Source organism: Bubalus bubalis, chromosome 1 (genome assembly GCF_019923935.1).
Source record: "Bubalus bubalis isolate 160015118507 breed Murrah chromosome 1, NDDB_SH_1, whole genome shotgun sequence".
In the NCBI taxonomy this organism is placed as follows: Eukaryota; Metazoa; Chordata; class Mammalia; order Artiodactyla; family Bovidae; genus Bubalus; species Bubalus bubalis.
The window spans coordinates 7,978,669-7,994,940 of NC_059157.1; the positions used below are offsets into that span (position 1 = coordinate 7,978,669).

Below are 16,272 nucleotides of genomic sequence, written 5' to 3' on the forward strand. Positions count from 1 at the left end.
ATTTAAAGTACTGCATAAAAAAATCAACAACAAGAAATGGTTGTCTATTATTATTGCTTCTGTTCAAGACTATAGTAAAGGTCAGGCATGCTGACTAAGAAGGAAAAAAAGGATATGCTGTAAAAAGAAACAAATAAAAAGATTTTTGTGTAAAATATGACTTCTGACAAGAAAACTAACAGACATCATTAGAAGTAATATGGGGGACTTCCATGCTGGTCCAGGGATTAAGACCCTGCCTTCCAGCGCAGGGGATTCAGGTTCCATCCCTGGTCAGGGGGCTAAGATCCCACATGCCTTATGGCCAAAAAATCAAAGCATAAAATAGAAGCAATATAAAAACAAATTTAATAAAGACCTCAAAAATGGTCCCCCCCCAAAAAAGTAGTAATATGGGAATTTGACAAGATTGTAAAATCAGCATATAGGACTTCCCTGGTGGTCCAATGTTTAAGAATCTGCCTGCCAGTGCAGGGCACGTGGGTTCAATTCTTGGTCTGGGAAGATCCCATATGCTGCAGGGCAACTAAGCCCGTGTGCCACAAACCAGAGCCCAGGTGCCACAGTTACTGAAACCTGTGCTCCTAGAGCCCAGGCTCTGCAGCAAGAGAGGCCGCTGTAAGGATAAACCCGAGCACCTCAATAAAGAGGAGTCCCCGACTGCTGCAACCAGAGGCAGTCTGAGCACAGCAGCCAAGACTCAGTGCAATACATTAAGACGTAACAGAAGTATCTGCTGTAGGGACCAATCGATAACCTCTGGATAAGAACCAAGTTTCAGAGGTGAAAAACCAAACACCGTGGAAACAAGTCAGTGGACTCTGATGAGCCAGTGTGACTCTGGGGAATTCAGCTGCAAACAACGTCAAGAAACCACGCCAACCTTCTTACCTGTCTCTTATACGTCTCAAGTTGACTTCGAGCTGCGTTGGCTTTTCGCAGCTCCTCCTCTAGACTGACTGTGTTCTGCATATACATGGTATTCTTTTCTTCTAAGAGCTTAACTTGCCGCCTCAAATCACCTAGATCTTCTAGCTTCTTCTTATATGATTCTACTTGGCCTTCTAGTTTAGAAACTTTATCAGAAGAATGTCTAGAACGAGATGGGAAACCAGGAATCACAAACACACCCACAGTTGTTAAGCTGCTGTAGACAGGGCTAAACCAGGAAGATCGCCAGGAAGTAACACGTTCTAATGAAATGACGAGACCAAAGGTCGAGTCCAGCTTAGTTCTTTGGGCAGGTTCAAAAGTATGACCAAAGTGACAGGAAAATTTGTAACAAAGAACATTACATAAAATTTAAGGAATGCACGCAGGAGCAGGTAGTCAGAGTTCCATGCAGCACAAAAGCAAAATAAACTGTACAGTGTCCAAATAATTTGGCAACTGGATGTTATTAGTGACCAGAGGAACAGCTGTTTCAGAGGAGCAGTGGGGGCGGGCGGTGGCGAACTCGAGTGGGTTAAGGAGAGAATGTAAATCTGACCCTGTGTAATCTAAATCTGTTCTGGAGAGAAGCAGAGAGTAATACTTCTCTCACTGTTTCTAAGAAGAGAGGAACCGAAACATACAAATAGATGCTTGGTGGGGGGGCAGAGATTCAAATGGGAAGAGAAGTGATAACTGATGTGGCACTGGTCCCTGCAGAGCCAAGAGGGGTTCAGACCAGAGCACCAGGAGTCAGCAGTGGACGGGGCGATGGGCACCAGTCTGCACGCAGGCAGCAGAGGCCAAAGACGGTGGGGATGCAGGAGACAGCACGTAGCGGGTCCACGGGTCATGACCCTGTCCCTCGGTGCAGGGGGCAACGTCACCCACCGAGAGTGCAGCTCAGGAGGGGTGGGGGCGGGGGACAGACAGGTGAGAAGAGTCAGGAAAACTCAGAGCAGCGACAAGCTAGGTGGGGACAGAGCCGTCCACGGATGGGCAGCAGAACGGGGGGCAAATGGGGGGAGCCCAGAGGAGGGCGAGGATCATTAGTCTGTAGGAGGACAAAAATGACATTACTATGTGATTTTCTCTATTCGTTCTCAGCATTTAAAAAGCCAAAGGGTAAGATACAGACAGTTGGAATGACCCGACAGAGGACAGGTTATACAGGCAGAATGGTGGAGAATCGAAGCGGCAGGAGTGAGGGGCCTGGTGAGAGCACAGCTGAGTCCAGCAAGGAAATGAGCCTCGTGGGGGAGACAGGATCTGAGCAAGCGGACGACTGATCAGCCAGACGACGCAGAATGACAACCCAGGAGCACCAGAGAGAAAGCTCACAGCTACGCAAGCATGAAGTGCTGGTCAGAGATTAACTCCTACTTAACCAACATTTATATGCAGCACTTATCCGCCAGATACTGTTCCAAGTGCCTACAAACATAGGCTCACTCAGTTCCACGTGTCAGCCTGAGTGAGTGTGTGTACTAGTCCCACTTTACAGATGAAAAATGGTTCCATGGAGGTGAACCCCGGGGGCCTGGCAGGTCTGAGATCCCACAGGGATGGGGGGCTGGGTTACCTAAGAACATCTATTTCATCCTTCAGAGACTGAGCATCGTCTGCCAGAGTGGTCAGCTCATCGTTCTGCTGCCGAAGTTCAGAGATCTCCTTCTCCAGCTCTTCACAGCGTATTCGATAGTCATCTTTGGCTGCTTCAAGCCTGTCATCGAAACGAAACAGACCCAGAAAGCTCTACTGTCTAATAATTCTTCTTAGAACAGCAAAAGTAAGTTAAAAACAACGACAATACGTTCTTCTTGAACTTGTCTCCCAACTTGTGTGACTGTATGCTGCATTTCCAAGTTTTAACTATCCTGGAAACAGATTCTGCCGCTCCAAGACTTGAAGAAAGACACCAACCAACCGCCATTCCTCTACTCAGAAAGTCAGACACCAAGTGGTACTTTCCAAAATGTATCAGCTATTAAGTTTTCTTTTTAATTAGGAAATGAACATACTCCCTTTAGAAATTTTAAAAAATGCAGAAAAACAAAGAAGATAAAAATCATGCATTACTCTAGACAGGTACCTACTGTTAACATTTATGGAGTGTAACTTCCAGCCTGACTTCTTTTCATAGATCTTTTCATCTCTCAAATATGGGTAATATGGTTCCTAATTTATTTTAATCTGTTGCTGCTTTTCTGGCCGTACCTCATGGCTTGTGGGACTGAACTCAGCCCCTCTGCAGTAACAGCGCAAAGTCCTAACCACTGGGCTGCTGGGGAATTCCATGTGTGAATCTGTTTTGCTTAACACATACACATTTCCTTTGGATTTACAGGATTCTCTCTCATGTCACAAATATTTATCACTCGTTATTTTAATTTTGTTTATGTATTTAATGCATAAAGACTCCTAGTTTTTATCCAATTCAACTAATGAATCTCACGCTTCATAGTTTTTGCTTCTAATGCACAATTAGAATTTTTTTCTTCTAATTCGTTATTTTCTGTTAGTATTTATAGGGTTTCATTTTTTTAACATTAAAGTTTTCAATTTCTCTGGAAACCATTTGGGTATATGATACAGAGCAGGAATCTAACTTTTCCTGTCAAAACACCTACCAATCATTCCCAAACTATTTAACAAATAACCTTTCCCTATTGGATTAGAAAATGCCACTTTTATCATATTATAAATTTTTATATATACTTGGACTGGTTTATGGATCCTTTGTGTCACTGGTGTCTTGTATTTTGTTGCACGGGTACCAAGCTGTTTCCATTAGGGTAAGCATTACAATTTTTTCTTCTTCTTCATCTATATACTTATGAGCAGAATTTTCCCGGTGATACTAGTTACTGCTACAAAGACCTGGAACGTAAGCAAAGGTGTCACATAACCCTCTCTCTCTTAAATGTTTATTGGTTCTAAGGACTTCTCAGTTGGTTCTCTTCTATTTTCTGGGTGGACACACATTATCTATAAATAATGATCATTTATTTTTTGTCTTTCCAGTATTTTAATCTCATTTCTTTTTATTTCATTTTCTAGAAAAGTAACAACAGCTAAATCTTATATAGCTTCTATGTGCCAGGCAATATTCTTAAAGTACTTTACATATATTAATTCATTTAATGCTCACAATAATTCTAGAGGGTAAACAAAACTATTAGACCATCTTAGAGAAATGGGGGTATGCCGAAGGTTATACAGCTAGCAAGGAGCAAAGCCAGGATTTTTAGTGTCAAGAAAAAAGTCAAATAATATTAATAGATTAATACTCATCTTCATCTTATATTCTTAACTTTACTGATAATTTCATGTACCAAGCTTATTGTTTATTCTTCCTTCTCCTTTAACTTACGGATTGGAGGAGGCATAATACATTTATCTACTGTAATAGATTTAATGGTTACTATAACAGATTTAATAATATTTCTGGGATAAAGCTTATTTTTACTATAGCACTGGATTGAGTTTGCTACTCTTCTTTTCAGAATTGTTTAAAGAATACTGATAAATGAGATGTTAGCCATTTGAAAATAATAGTAATAAACCCATTATGTTAATACAATATATTGTTTATGAAACACAACTACTTTCTAAAAATGGTGAGAAGAGTGGCAATGTTTTTTACAGTCTGTGATTCAAATCACTGGTTTACTCAAAGACAGCTGGGTTCTCCTGTTTCTACATGCGTCTGATGTGAGGGTTTTCTGGCTGAGGTTCATGAAGGAAATCCAGTCTAACACAGATATGCAGCTGGAAGAGAGAGGGCCTGAAGACTCTCCGCAAGGGTCCTCAGATCACAATCTAAACTGCGGTTGCAGACCATAAGCAATGGACTATTTGCCTTAGGTTTCCGGGAAGACTAAGAAAGTGCACTTTTTCCCGGTCAAGGCAAACAAAACAAAACAAAACACTCACATTTCACTGGAGAAAAATAAAGACTGGTAGATACATAACCATATCAAGTTAGTGGATAAGTAATGATACTTAATTTCACCCACACTTTTAACACTGAAAATCTATGGCTAGGTAATAAATGGGTCATGATACATTTTCTAGAAAATCGTACCATAGTATTTTTATCATCCTGCCAGGTCCTTAGACTTTGCGGCTCTGTTCTGTCTTACAGGACACCAGATTTTCCTTTTTACCACCCGACTGCTAGTGAGCCCTTTTCCTTTGTGGCCCTTTCCTCCTCGAGAAGATGTGTTAGAGGACGACTCCCTTACATCGGCTTGCCCTTTAACTACATCTGTCTCTATAAACTTCACCCCTGGCCTTTCTCTTATGCCCTTAAACTGTGCGCTGGAAGGCACAATCTTTAAATTCCATGCCTGGTTAAAAAAAATTTTTTTGGGGGGGAGCATCTGGCCCTTTAAGAAGATACACTTAATTTGAAATCCTATCCCTGCAGTTTGTGATCTAATTTCCTTTTTTTGTTTTAAATTTGATTTCCAATTTTGAGTGAACTTAATCTTTCCAGTGACCATTCCTACTCACCCTCAGGCCCCTTTGCTAGTTCTTCCTGATGTTTTTCTCAGTCTGACTTTAGTTGTCTCCAAGCACCTGGTAGGGTGGGGGTGGGATCTGCTCCTTCCCTTCATCCACAGTCACGGTTCAACTGGGGCGTTCTGTCTGCAAGTCAGGTTGAGGGCGAGAACTTTCCTAGATGTGTGCTCATTTCACGGTGTGTGGGAAGACTTTTGGGAAGTGGCTAATCACAGAGCCACCTTGGTCTGCAGTTACCCGGAAGCCCTAACACTATATTCTTAACTGCAAAAGACATTACCAGATTTTAAAGGATCAGAGCTGAGTGAGGGGTCCTTTACCTGAATGTTTCTTCCTGGAGCTGCTCTAACTGAGTCTGGAGCTGCAGATGCCTCCTTCCTGCTGGACTGTTAGGATCTTCTATAGAATCTGACTGATTAAGTCTTTCCATTAATACCTGATTCTCAACCAGCAGACTGCTTTTCTCCTCCTGCAGTGCTGCGACCTGTTAGAATGTAGAAAGACAGGGGTTGTTTTCTCCAATTACGCTGGAATCTGCATTAATCACTTGTAAATTACCATTACGAATTGTGTGTGTGTTAGTTGCTCGGTTGTGTCCAACTCTTTGTGACTCCGCAGACTGTAGCCTACCAGGATCCTCTGCTCATGGAATTCTCTAGGCAAGAATACTGGAGGGGGTGGCCATTCCCTACTCCAGGGGATCTTCCCAACCTACACTGCAGGCAGATTCTTTACCATCTGAGCCGCCAGGGAAGCCATTATGAATTAAAGCCTGTTTTTAAAGAAGTACAAGTAATCTCCACTTAAAACATTTATATTATTCAGGAATATTGTATAGACAGACCAGTAGGTAAAAGTAAGCAATAATTCATTTTTAAAATTTCCTATTTGAAAAGATAATTCACCAAAGAAAACATGTAAAAGGCTTCACAGGTGGCTCAGTGGTAAAGAATCCACCTGCCAATGAAGGAGATGTAAGAGATGCAGGTTCGATACCTGGGTCAGGAAGATCCCCTGGAGTAGGAAATGGCAATCCACTCCAGCATTCCTCCCGGGAAAATTCCATGGACAGAAGACCTGCTGTGCTACGTACATGTGGCCGCAAAGAGTAGGGCAAGACTGGGTGAGAAAGCAGATACACACCCAATGGCAACTAAGTACACAAAAAAGACACTCACGATTACGCACTAAGGAAAAGCAAATTCAGACCATAATGTTATATCCACACACTCACTCCCACCAGGAAGCCGAACATTAGAGAGACTGGCTGTACCAAATGCTGGCGAAGATGCACACAAGTGGGATTTAACACACCTGGTGAGAATGTGTACTGTTCTGAACGCTGTGAATACCTGGTTTGCATTTTCCTAAAAAATTAATCATGGAACCACCACATGATGCAGACAGTTTACTCTTAGGTATTTATTTACCACAGAGAAACAAAACATATGTTCACAAGGAGATGCAGAATGTTTATAGCAGCTTCGTTCGTAATAGCTTCCCTGGCGGCTCAGATGGTAAAGAATCTGCCTGTAATGCAGGAGACCCAGGTTCAGTCCCTGGGTCGGGAAGATCCCCTGGAGAATGGAATGGCCACCCCCTCCAGTTTTCTTGTCTGGAAAATCCCATGGACAGAGGAGCCTATCGAGCTACAGTCCATGGGGTCGCAAAGAGTCAGACATGACTGAGTGACTAACACAAACATAGAAAAACAAATATTTATCAACAGGTGAATAGCTAAATAACAGCACATCCATTCAACAGAAAACTGTTTGACAACAAAAGAATTAACTATCGATACCAACAACATGAATGAATCTCAAAAAAAAAAAAGAAGCCAGGCAGAAAGAGAGTACAGTGTGTGTGACTTCTTTTACATGTGATTCTAAAAGACACAAGCGAATCCACAGAGACAGGAAGCAGCGCCGGGACTGGAAGAAGACGACAGAGAACCCGTTACCCTGACTGTGGTGATGCCAACAGGCATCAGAATTGTACACTTCAAAAGTGGGCAGTTTACCTTAGGCCAACTACATCTCAAGAACCTGGAAAAGCAGAAGCCACCTCCACTTCCAATTCTCCATCTCCGCCCCTATTTCCTCTTGAACCTGTTCCAGCAGGGCTCCTGCCCCACCACCCCCAGGACCAGTGGAGCTCTGCTTCCTGCGGCTCCCAGAACACCTCCCTCTCCTGGTCCTCTCCATGGCCCTGCCTTGGGGCACCCACGGCTTTTCCTTCCTAAATACATGGATGTCTTTCAGTAGCTGGGCTGTAAACACCACTTATTCACTGAGAGCTCGCATGTTTCTATTTCCAGCCTGGGATCCCAAACTGGGCATCATGTCCACTAGGCATCTGACTTCAACCTGTGCAGGTGGGACTCTCACCTGCACCCCGGCCAGCCTGCCCGCCGTCTCCCCATCTCAGCAGTGCTAACTCTGTCCTTCCACTTGCTCAGTCAGGATCCATCACAGCTCATCCTCACATCCACATCCACTCTTTCAGCAAACATCAGCGGCTCTGCCTTCAAACAGATTTCCGCTACTTCTTACCACCCCTCAATTCTGATTTAAGCCAACCTAAGTTTTCACCTGATTGTTCCAAAGGCGTCTGAATCAGTCTTCATGAGTTGGCCCTCACCCTCGGTCTAGTCTCCACCAAGGAGCCATTAAAACCCACGAAAATAAAACTTGGATCACAGGATGACTCTGCTCGCAAGCCTGCAAAGACTTCCCCTTTACCGAGCCTTTCCCAAGGCCTGTCTGGCCTCTGTGGACGGTTCCTCTCTCCAGCTCCACTCAGGTGCGCTGATCTGGATGCTCCTCCGAGGAAGACTGGGAGGCCAGCTCCTCCGCGTTCTTAGGATCTCTTACAAACTTGCTGCCTCCGCTGGCAGGCTTTGCTGACGACCCATCAGAACAAATTCCTCCCACCCTGCTCCCCCGAGTCTCCCTCTCTCTAGAACCCTTATCAGCACACAACAGACTGTATTCTTATCCTGTTTATTGTCTGTCTTCTTCATGCGCACATAAGCACCTGGGGGGAAGGATGTTTTATCCAGTTCTGTGTTGCCCCTCAACTTCACTGTATCCACAGCAGCCACAGAGCAGGGGAAGGTCTGGAGTGGGTGCTCAATGTCTGTTGAATAAACGAATGCATCTGAAATGCCAGCTGTCTATCTTGTCAGATTTCCATAAACGCACGAGTGTTTTCTCAGAATAGAGCAACAGCTCAATTCTGTACCGTGGGTCTATTTCTGCTCTTGTATTCTTTTTAAAATAAATATTTAAGGCTTTAAATCTTAAAAACTCATTTCTTTGTTCCTAATTTCTTTTAATTTATGTATTCATTTTAACTGGAGGATAATTGCTTTACAATGTTGTGTTGGTTTCTGCCATACATCGTCAACCAGTTCATGTAAGTGAAAGTAACTCAGTCGTGTCTGACTCTTTGTGACCCCATGGACTATATATGGTTCATGGAATTCTGCAGGCCAGAGGACAAGTTGTGAACAGCTCAGCCCTTCAGAGCCACGGGTCTCGCCGTGGGTCCTCAGCCCCGACTCTGTAGCACAAAAGCACCACAGACAACACACCGAGCAATGAGACGGCCTGTGCCACCACGTCACTCATGAGACAGAGGGCCAATCCCAGAGCACGACTGAATGTTATACTACCAAGGATAATACTTATATTCTGCTGGTAAAAACAACCAATCTTAGTATCATGAATAATTTATGCATAGCTACATTTTAAAATCTGAAAAGCAAGTAACAGCACTCACATTGTGTGCATGCTCAGTCGCTCAGTTGTGTCCAGCTCTTTGCGACCCCATGGACTGTAGCCCGCCAGGCTCCTCTGTCCATGGGATTTCCCAGGCAAGAATCCTGGAGTGGGCTGCCATGCCCTTCTCCAGGGGCACTTACATTATGACTAGGTATTATTTACTATACAACTGAACAAGTCTGCTCTCATCACAATTCTACCTGCATCCAAAGCAACAACCAACTATTAACGCCTTCAAAGAAAAATGCTTCTAGCAGAAAACATCACGAACCGAGTACCTACTACCCAGCTTTAGTAAGTATCAATATGCAGCCAATCATGCACCATCTGGACCTGGTCCACTCTCTCCTCCCCTCTGGTTTTGTTGTAAATCCAAGACAAATACATTTTATTTCTTATTCTCTTTTTATCTATGAAAGATTTCTTCAACTTCATTTTTAACTATTCTACTGGATTTTTATTTTGACAATTCTATTTTTATCTTTATTTTTGGTGGCACTGGGTCTCTGTCGTTGCGCTTGGGCATACTAGTTGCAGCAAGTGGATGCCACTCTCCAGTTGGGGTGCACGGCCGTCTTATTTGGTGGCTTCTCTTAGTGTAGAACATGGGCTGCAGGCGCCCAGGCTCAGTAACTACGGCCCTCAGGCCCTACAGTGCGGACTCAGAAGTTGCGGGGCACAGGCTTAGCTGCCCCGCAGCATTTCCGGGGCCAGGGATTGAACCCACATCCCCTGGGTTGGCAGGCAGATTCTTACCTACTGGAACACCAGAGAAGTCCCCATCCCCTTTTATAAGAGTTCTTGGTCACTGCATTACTCCTCTTAGGCCATTCAGCACCTTTCCCAACTGTCTCTGGCCTCAGAAGTGGATAACGAGTGTGGTGTGCTATTCAGGCTGTAACCGAGCTGCTTGTTAAATACTCAGGAGACAGGTGAGCCGACTGTTAAACCATTAGCAACTGGTACTGGTCACTGGGAGTGTGTATACCGTGGAGACTGGCAAACACTACAAAAGTCAGGACTTTTAAAAATCTCCCCCAGTCTCCTGAGCGCTGGTCTCCCGCCTCTTTCTCGTTTTGTGGGCTTATCCCATTTTAATTCATTTATCGTGAATTTAATGGAGTTGTGAGAAGGAAGGAAAACTCGGATCTTTGCTAGGTCTGCACTCTTTTCCCAGGATTTTTCTTCTCTAATTAGGCTGTGTTATAGTCAAACTGAACTGCAAGAGGGACCCACTGCGTATGGTGGGACCCACAGAGTGCGTTTCAGACAGGTGGTCTGGGAACAGCCCTCTTACCTGCAGATCCAACTCATGGCACCTTTGAGCAATTTCCTCCTTGGCCGACAAAGCTTCATGTAGTTCTTCTGAAGTTTTCTTCAGCTGGGCAGAGACAAAGAGCTACAGTCAGCACTGGGATATGACACGGCAACAGCTAATAACCACACATGTAGAGCACAGAACTCCCTTCTCTTTCTGGGGACAGCAGAAATCAAGAACCCTTTTGCATGAGTCAAAACAAGACATTTCTTTTTTTTTTTGATGCGTGATAAATGTTCAATGAACAAATCTGGAAATTTATAAATAAACTTCACATTGTTTGGAAATAATTTAGACCAAACTTCTGTTGTTAAGTAGCCACTTCTAACTGTGAATATCTTTTAGTCCTAAGCTTTGTCTTTTCTGAACTTTGAATTTGGTTCTCTTGTACATCTTTTCTTATCTGGGCTACCTAGTTCTTGGTAATGTTTTGATTCTGTAATAACTGAGAAATTTTACTTTGGTAAAATCTATACAAGCTAGAACAGGGGTTCAGCTGTTAAAATAAATAGCTAGTGTATTTCAACACAAATGTTCAATCATATTAAACCTCTGTTAATTTTATCAGTTTCAAAATGAAAGGTTTTTATTACCCTGATTCTCAGCACAAACCAAACAGTCCCATTATTATGATAAACTCTAAGTTAGCAATGTATGAAAACATTAAAGTTAACTGACTTTTTAGAAGAAAAAAATTGATGAAAATAAATTATATTGGCTTTTCATTTCATGTGATCAAATCTCCACGTAATGGATACAAAAACAAAAAGTGCATTCAAGGTAACAAGTTTAAACTCAGATGCCACAGAGTAAGGAAAAGACAAATTACAATTTGGGCTAAAATTATAGCATACCCAAAGATTTTCCTACAAAACATTTAGAAACCATGGGGAAGAAATGAGAGGAGACAACACGAAGGTTTCTATTCACGCCGTGGAACAGAGGTCCCAGAGCAGAATACAGCGACTGACAATGCAACAACCTTTCATTAAAAAGCAGTAATTAAAATTACAAATCAACTTTTCTGTTAAAAACCGTAAGAATATATTGCAGAGTTCCTTAGAAAAATATAGTAGCTCCTTAGTGCATTTAAGTTATCTCCTGACAGACTGTTCACATCTTCAGAAAGATGAAAGGAAAAAGAAACTTTTTCCATTGAAGAGTAACATGAAATAAAAGGCAAAATATCTTTTGTGTTCTAAATAAATCGTAGGACTAATGCATGCCATGTTCCAGGACTGCATCTGTTTTCTTAAATGTGGCATACAGAAAGCTATCACTAACAGAAAAAGAAAAACCATGACTAGAAAACACAAACTATAGTAAATTAAAGAAGCTAATTTATTAAATAAATTACGTTAGTTACAAATTACAAATTTTATTACAAATGTTTACCATCCATTAGTAAAGTGGCTTTAAAAAAAAGTGACTGTAATTCTTGCATTTTAGGTAAAAAATAAAGAATTACACCAATATATTTCATGAGCTGAAACATCCTTTTCATTAACATCTAAAGTTTACCCTTCAACCTCTGCACATATAGAAACAATGCAAAACCAGGTACCTGGCGATCAAGGTCAACATAGGCATCATTCCCAGCAGACACAGGGGACTCTTTACTCATCAGCTGAAATCAAGATTTAAATGATTACAACCAGGAGACAAAAATGACATTTGACATAATACACTTACAACAACAAACGTGAATGCCTGGCTGCCGGAGAATTGTAAAAATTACAATGAAAAACACAAGTGTAAAAGGAACATTTTCTTATGCATCGAAAATTGTTTTGCAGCGGGATTAGCCTTCACCTAAAATCATACGTGTGCAACTTCAGGGCGGGGCCAGTCCTGAGAATCAAGTGTTACCTATCCTCACCACGAAAATGTGGCTAAATATTTTAAAACATTGACTTTTCAGTACCAAAAAAAAGCATTGCTAGGTAACTATTTCTGAAGAATAAATGTGGCTCAGATCAGTGTCAGCCCAAATGAACTGCTCATGCTGAGATGACACGCGTGCAAACACAAATCTACCTCTCAGCCTCTCCCACCCTTGTGCTGCTCAGAGAAGATCCAGGCGGTGTGTGAGGGTGTGGGGAGAAAGGATAAAATTCTGACTGTGACAAATGTTGGGGGCACACAAAACACGTCCCCATTTTCTCCTGTTTTCCATCTTATATTCTGTAAAAAGGACAAAAGAGAGGGACGATTAGAAAGGTGGGGACATCTTACTGAGAGATCTTGTCACCTCAGCCTTTATCCCACTCTTTACAGAGCTGCTCTGCTCAGCTGCACCTTCTTCTCTGTATCAGTGGTTCTCCAAGTGAGGGCCCCACACCAACACCACCAGCATCCTAAGACCTTGCCAGAAATGCACATTCTTGGGTCCCCGGCTCAGATTTTCTGAATCAGAGACTCTGGGGTTAGGGCCCAGGACGCACACTGAAGTTTGAGAACCACTGCTCTCTAATCCTGTCATGAGAAGAGTCAAAGTCCCTTAGCATAATTAGGAAAAAAAAAAAATCTCAGGAAGTATAAAACTGGCTTCAATTTTTTTATGCTTTCATGGTAAGAATATTAATAAAAAGATGTTCAAAAGAGTTTTCTTCCAATTGGGAAAAAAAAAACAACCCAACACAGAGAAGATGAAATTCAGAAAAAAAATACAAAAATAAATCCATTATTCTACCATCCGGAAATAACCACTTCTGTAATTCTGAACTATGTAAGAAGCCACCTGCGCCACGGGCCGCACACAGCTCAAGTAAGAAAGACAGCTCAGTGATAAGGGCTGTGCCGGATCTGATTGAGGGCAGCGGCGGAGGGGGTGGGTACGGGAGTGCAGCGTTTTCCTGCGGTCTTCTTCCCGTCCCCACTGTTACAAGTTAGTCCCCGCCCGAGTGCGGCAGCACACCTGGCACCCCAGGCCAACACCGCCTTCTCCAGGTCACTCACAGACAGGGGGTCTGCCTGCCCCTCCCTCCCAGGCCCTGCGCTTCCGTACTCCCCTCTGGGTTTCTCTCCGCCCGTCACCCTTACAGTCACTTCCCGCCTCACTCTGCTCAGACTCTCCGGTGAACGTCACTGTGGTGCTGGCCCAGAGTTTACTCTTTTGTCGTTTTCTCTTTGACAACTGCCTCACTCCGGACGTCGGCTGATACAGTTCAGCATCTGTTTAATCAGTTACCTTCGCCTTCCGGCCCAGGCTTCGCGGTCTATTATTTGGTTCTAATATAATCAATTCTCTTACCTTAGTACCTTCTCCCAGGGAAAATCTCAATCCAAAACCAACCCAACCACCTTTCTCTTGTGGCTGTAAACCCTGACCGCTAAGTACTGAGAGAGTCAAGGTATTTTATAAACCACAAAACATGACGTATGGTTTCCAGGGTCAGCGAGGCCTTCAAAGTTGCCGTTTCCAAAGTACAGCTGTTTCCCCATCATCAGCCTCTTTACTCCATTAGAGATTATTCCAAACCGTTCCTGCTTCTCACACCTCACCAACTCTCCCTACTCTTTATGACCAGACTTTGCCTTCAGGTAAGAAATTCCTCAGTTTCCTGCAGAACGGACAGCATTCATGCCCACCCTTCCTCCTTCAATCTGGTTAAAACTTCAGTGCTGTTCCTCCCACCCCAGGCTGATCCCTCCACTTAACACTCTCAACCCTGTCTCTTCCCAGCTTCTCAGACCGTGGACCACCTACCACTCTGTGTGATCTCAACCTCTCTCTTGCTCTCTCCTGGGGTTTCCTCCTATTAGCATTTAAAGAACTGAAGGACTATTGTGTATTTGACTACCATTCACATCTCTCCAAAGAAGATACTATAACACAGCCAGGAAACACATGAAAAGATGCTCAACGTCACTAGCCTGGAGGGATATACAAATAGGCCAGGATGAGAAAACACCTCCCATCCACTCGGATGAGGGGCAGTTACAGAGGCCGACAATGGGGGAGGGGAACCAGAATCCTGGGGCACTGCTGGGGGGAGTGGACAGCGATGCCAGCACCTGTGGGAAGCACCCTGGCACTTCCTCAAAGTTAAACACAGGGTCACCACATGCACCAGCAGTTCAGTTTCCCGGTATATATTCAAAAAAATTAAAAACAGGTGTTCAAAAGAAAAAAAAAAAAGACCCCATATACACATTCACAGCAGCACTACTCACAATACCCCAAAGGTGGCGGCAACTCGCGTCCACTGACAACGCGTAACACAGTGAGGCCCACCCACACGTGGACGACCGTGCAGCCACAGAAGGAGCCAAATATCGAGACGTGCTACAGAATCACCTTGAAAACGGCCAAGTTTATGGCTATGTGTATTGTACCACAATAGAAAAAAAGAAATCGCAATCAGCAGCACCTGAATAAAGACAGTACTATCATCTTACAAAAATGCTTCTTCAACCCCATAGGTCTGTCCAGCCCTCAGGCCCTCCTCCAAGGCCTGATCAGTCACCAGGCCTACAGACCAAAGCTCTACAGCACTCAGTCTGCCCACACTCGACCCGACCCTGTAACCAGGTCAGCTCCCACCCTTCTCAGCGGACAATTACTAAGGTCGCACCTGCTCTCCTTTTTCTGGCTGTGTTTTCCTCCAATCCATCCTTCTCACTGCCTAGAGTTTCTTAGATACAGACTTCACAGTATTTTCTCCTTGAAAGTCTATTCACTGGTTTCCAAAATTCCACCTCGTTCAACATCCTACTGATTTTAGGGCTCTCCTGCCTCACCTCCAGCCCCCGCCACCTCCCACGTCTGCTGAGCAAAAGCAAACTTTTCAGAATGTTAACAGTCTCCGGATGGCTGGAGGCTTTCTCTTCTGCATTCTCCTATTTTCCTATAAAAGGTATTGTATCTTTAGCCAGGTCTGCAGCTCCTGTGTCCCCCGCCTCCCCACCAGGACTGCAGCTCGTCTCCTCCCCCAGGGCTCAGCTGAGATGCCACGTCCTCTAGTAAGCCCTCCTCACTGCCCCCATACCGACTGACTTTTCCCCATAACAGTGATTTTCACTCTGAACACTCTGGAGGTGTCTGAACTCCTTGTCTGGCCAGCTCTTCCTTTAGACTCGTGCTCTGTGTGACAAGAGACCTTTTCCACAGGCTGCCACTGTCCCTCTGCATTCTAAACACCCAATGGGCATCTGCTAAGTGAACAAGATGAATATGCACAGAACAGACCTATCACCTGAATATCCACCTGTACATACCTTTTCAGAGGTTGCTTTGTTCACTTGACATTTTAAAGGTCTTCCCTTTGTCGGAAGATACTTTTGGTGACAAATTTTTATCAGCTACATAATAAACCATGGAGTGGAGGTGCTATAATGTCACCTTCTTGCCAATGGAAATACACTATTTTCACATTTTTGTTAATATAAAATAGGCTAATAAAGTTGTGCCCAATCATGGCCTGAATTTCTACATAATTCCTTGGGATAAGATTCACAGAATGAAAATCAGTCAGTTACAGATTTCAGTGAAAAAGAACAACCCAATTAAAGATACCTTTTATTACAGAAAGATTTGAGAATGCAGAATAGAGAACATCCAGCCATGTGGAGACAGTTCACATTGTGCAAAGTTTGTTTTCACACATCTTAATTTTTACTGTTTAACAAACATGGGATTATACCGCTTGCGTGTTCTGTATCCTACCTTTTTAAACCTAGTATGTTATAAACTTGGCCCACGTCATTACT

General features: G+C 43.4%; 1 protein-coding gene across 6 annotated transcripts in view; it reads right to left on the bottom strand.

The window, feature by feature from the left end:
• The window catches only part of HOOK3 (hook microtubule tethering protein 3), a 101,264-nt gene that overhangs the window by 51,520 nt on the left and 33,472 nt on the right, over positions 1 to 16,272 (bottom strand). For all 6 annotated transcript variants that reach the window (XM_025276504.3, XM_044927385.2, XM_044927412.2 and 3 more), the window contains exons 7-11: positions 12,125 to 12,187; positions 10,540 to 10,623; positions 5,778 to 5,941; positions 2,513 to 2,653; positions 892 to 1,093 (exon numbers count right to left, since the gene is read on the bottom strand). In XM_025276504.3, coding sequence (XP_025132289.1) covers positions 892 to 1,093; positions 2,513 to 2,653; positions 5,778 to 5,941; positions 10,540 to 10,623; positions 12,125 to 12,187 — 654 coding nt within the window. The remainder of the gene's footprint in view (positions 1 to 891; positions 1,094 to 2,512; positions 2,654 to 5,777; positions 5,942 to 10,539; positions 10,624 to 12,124; positions 12,188 to 16,272) is intronic.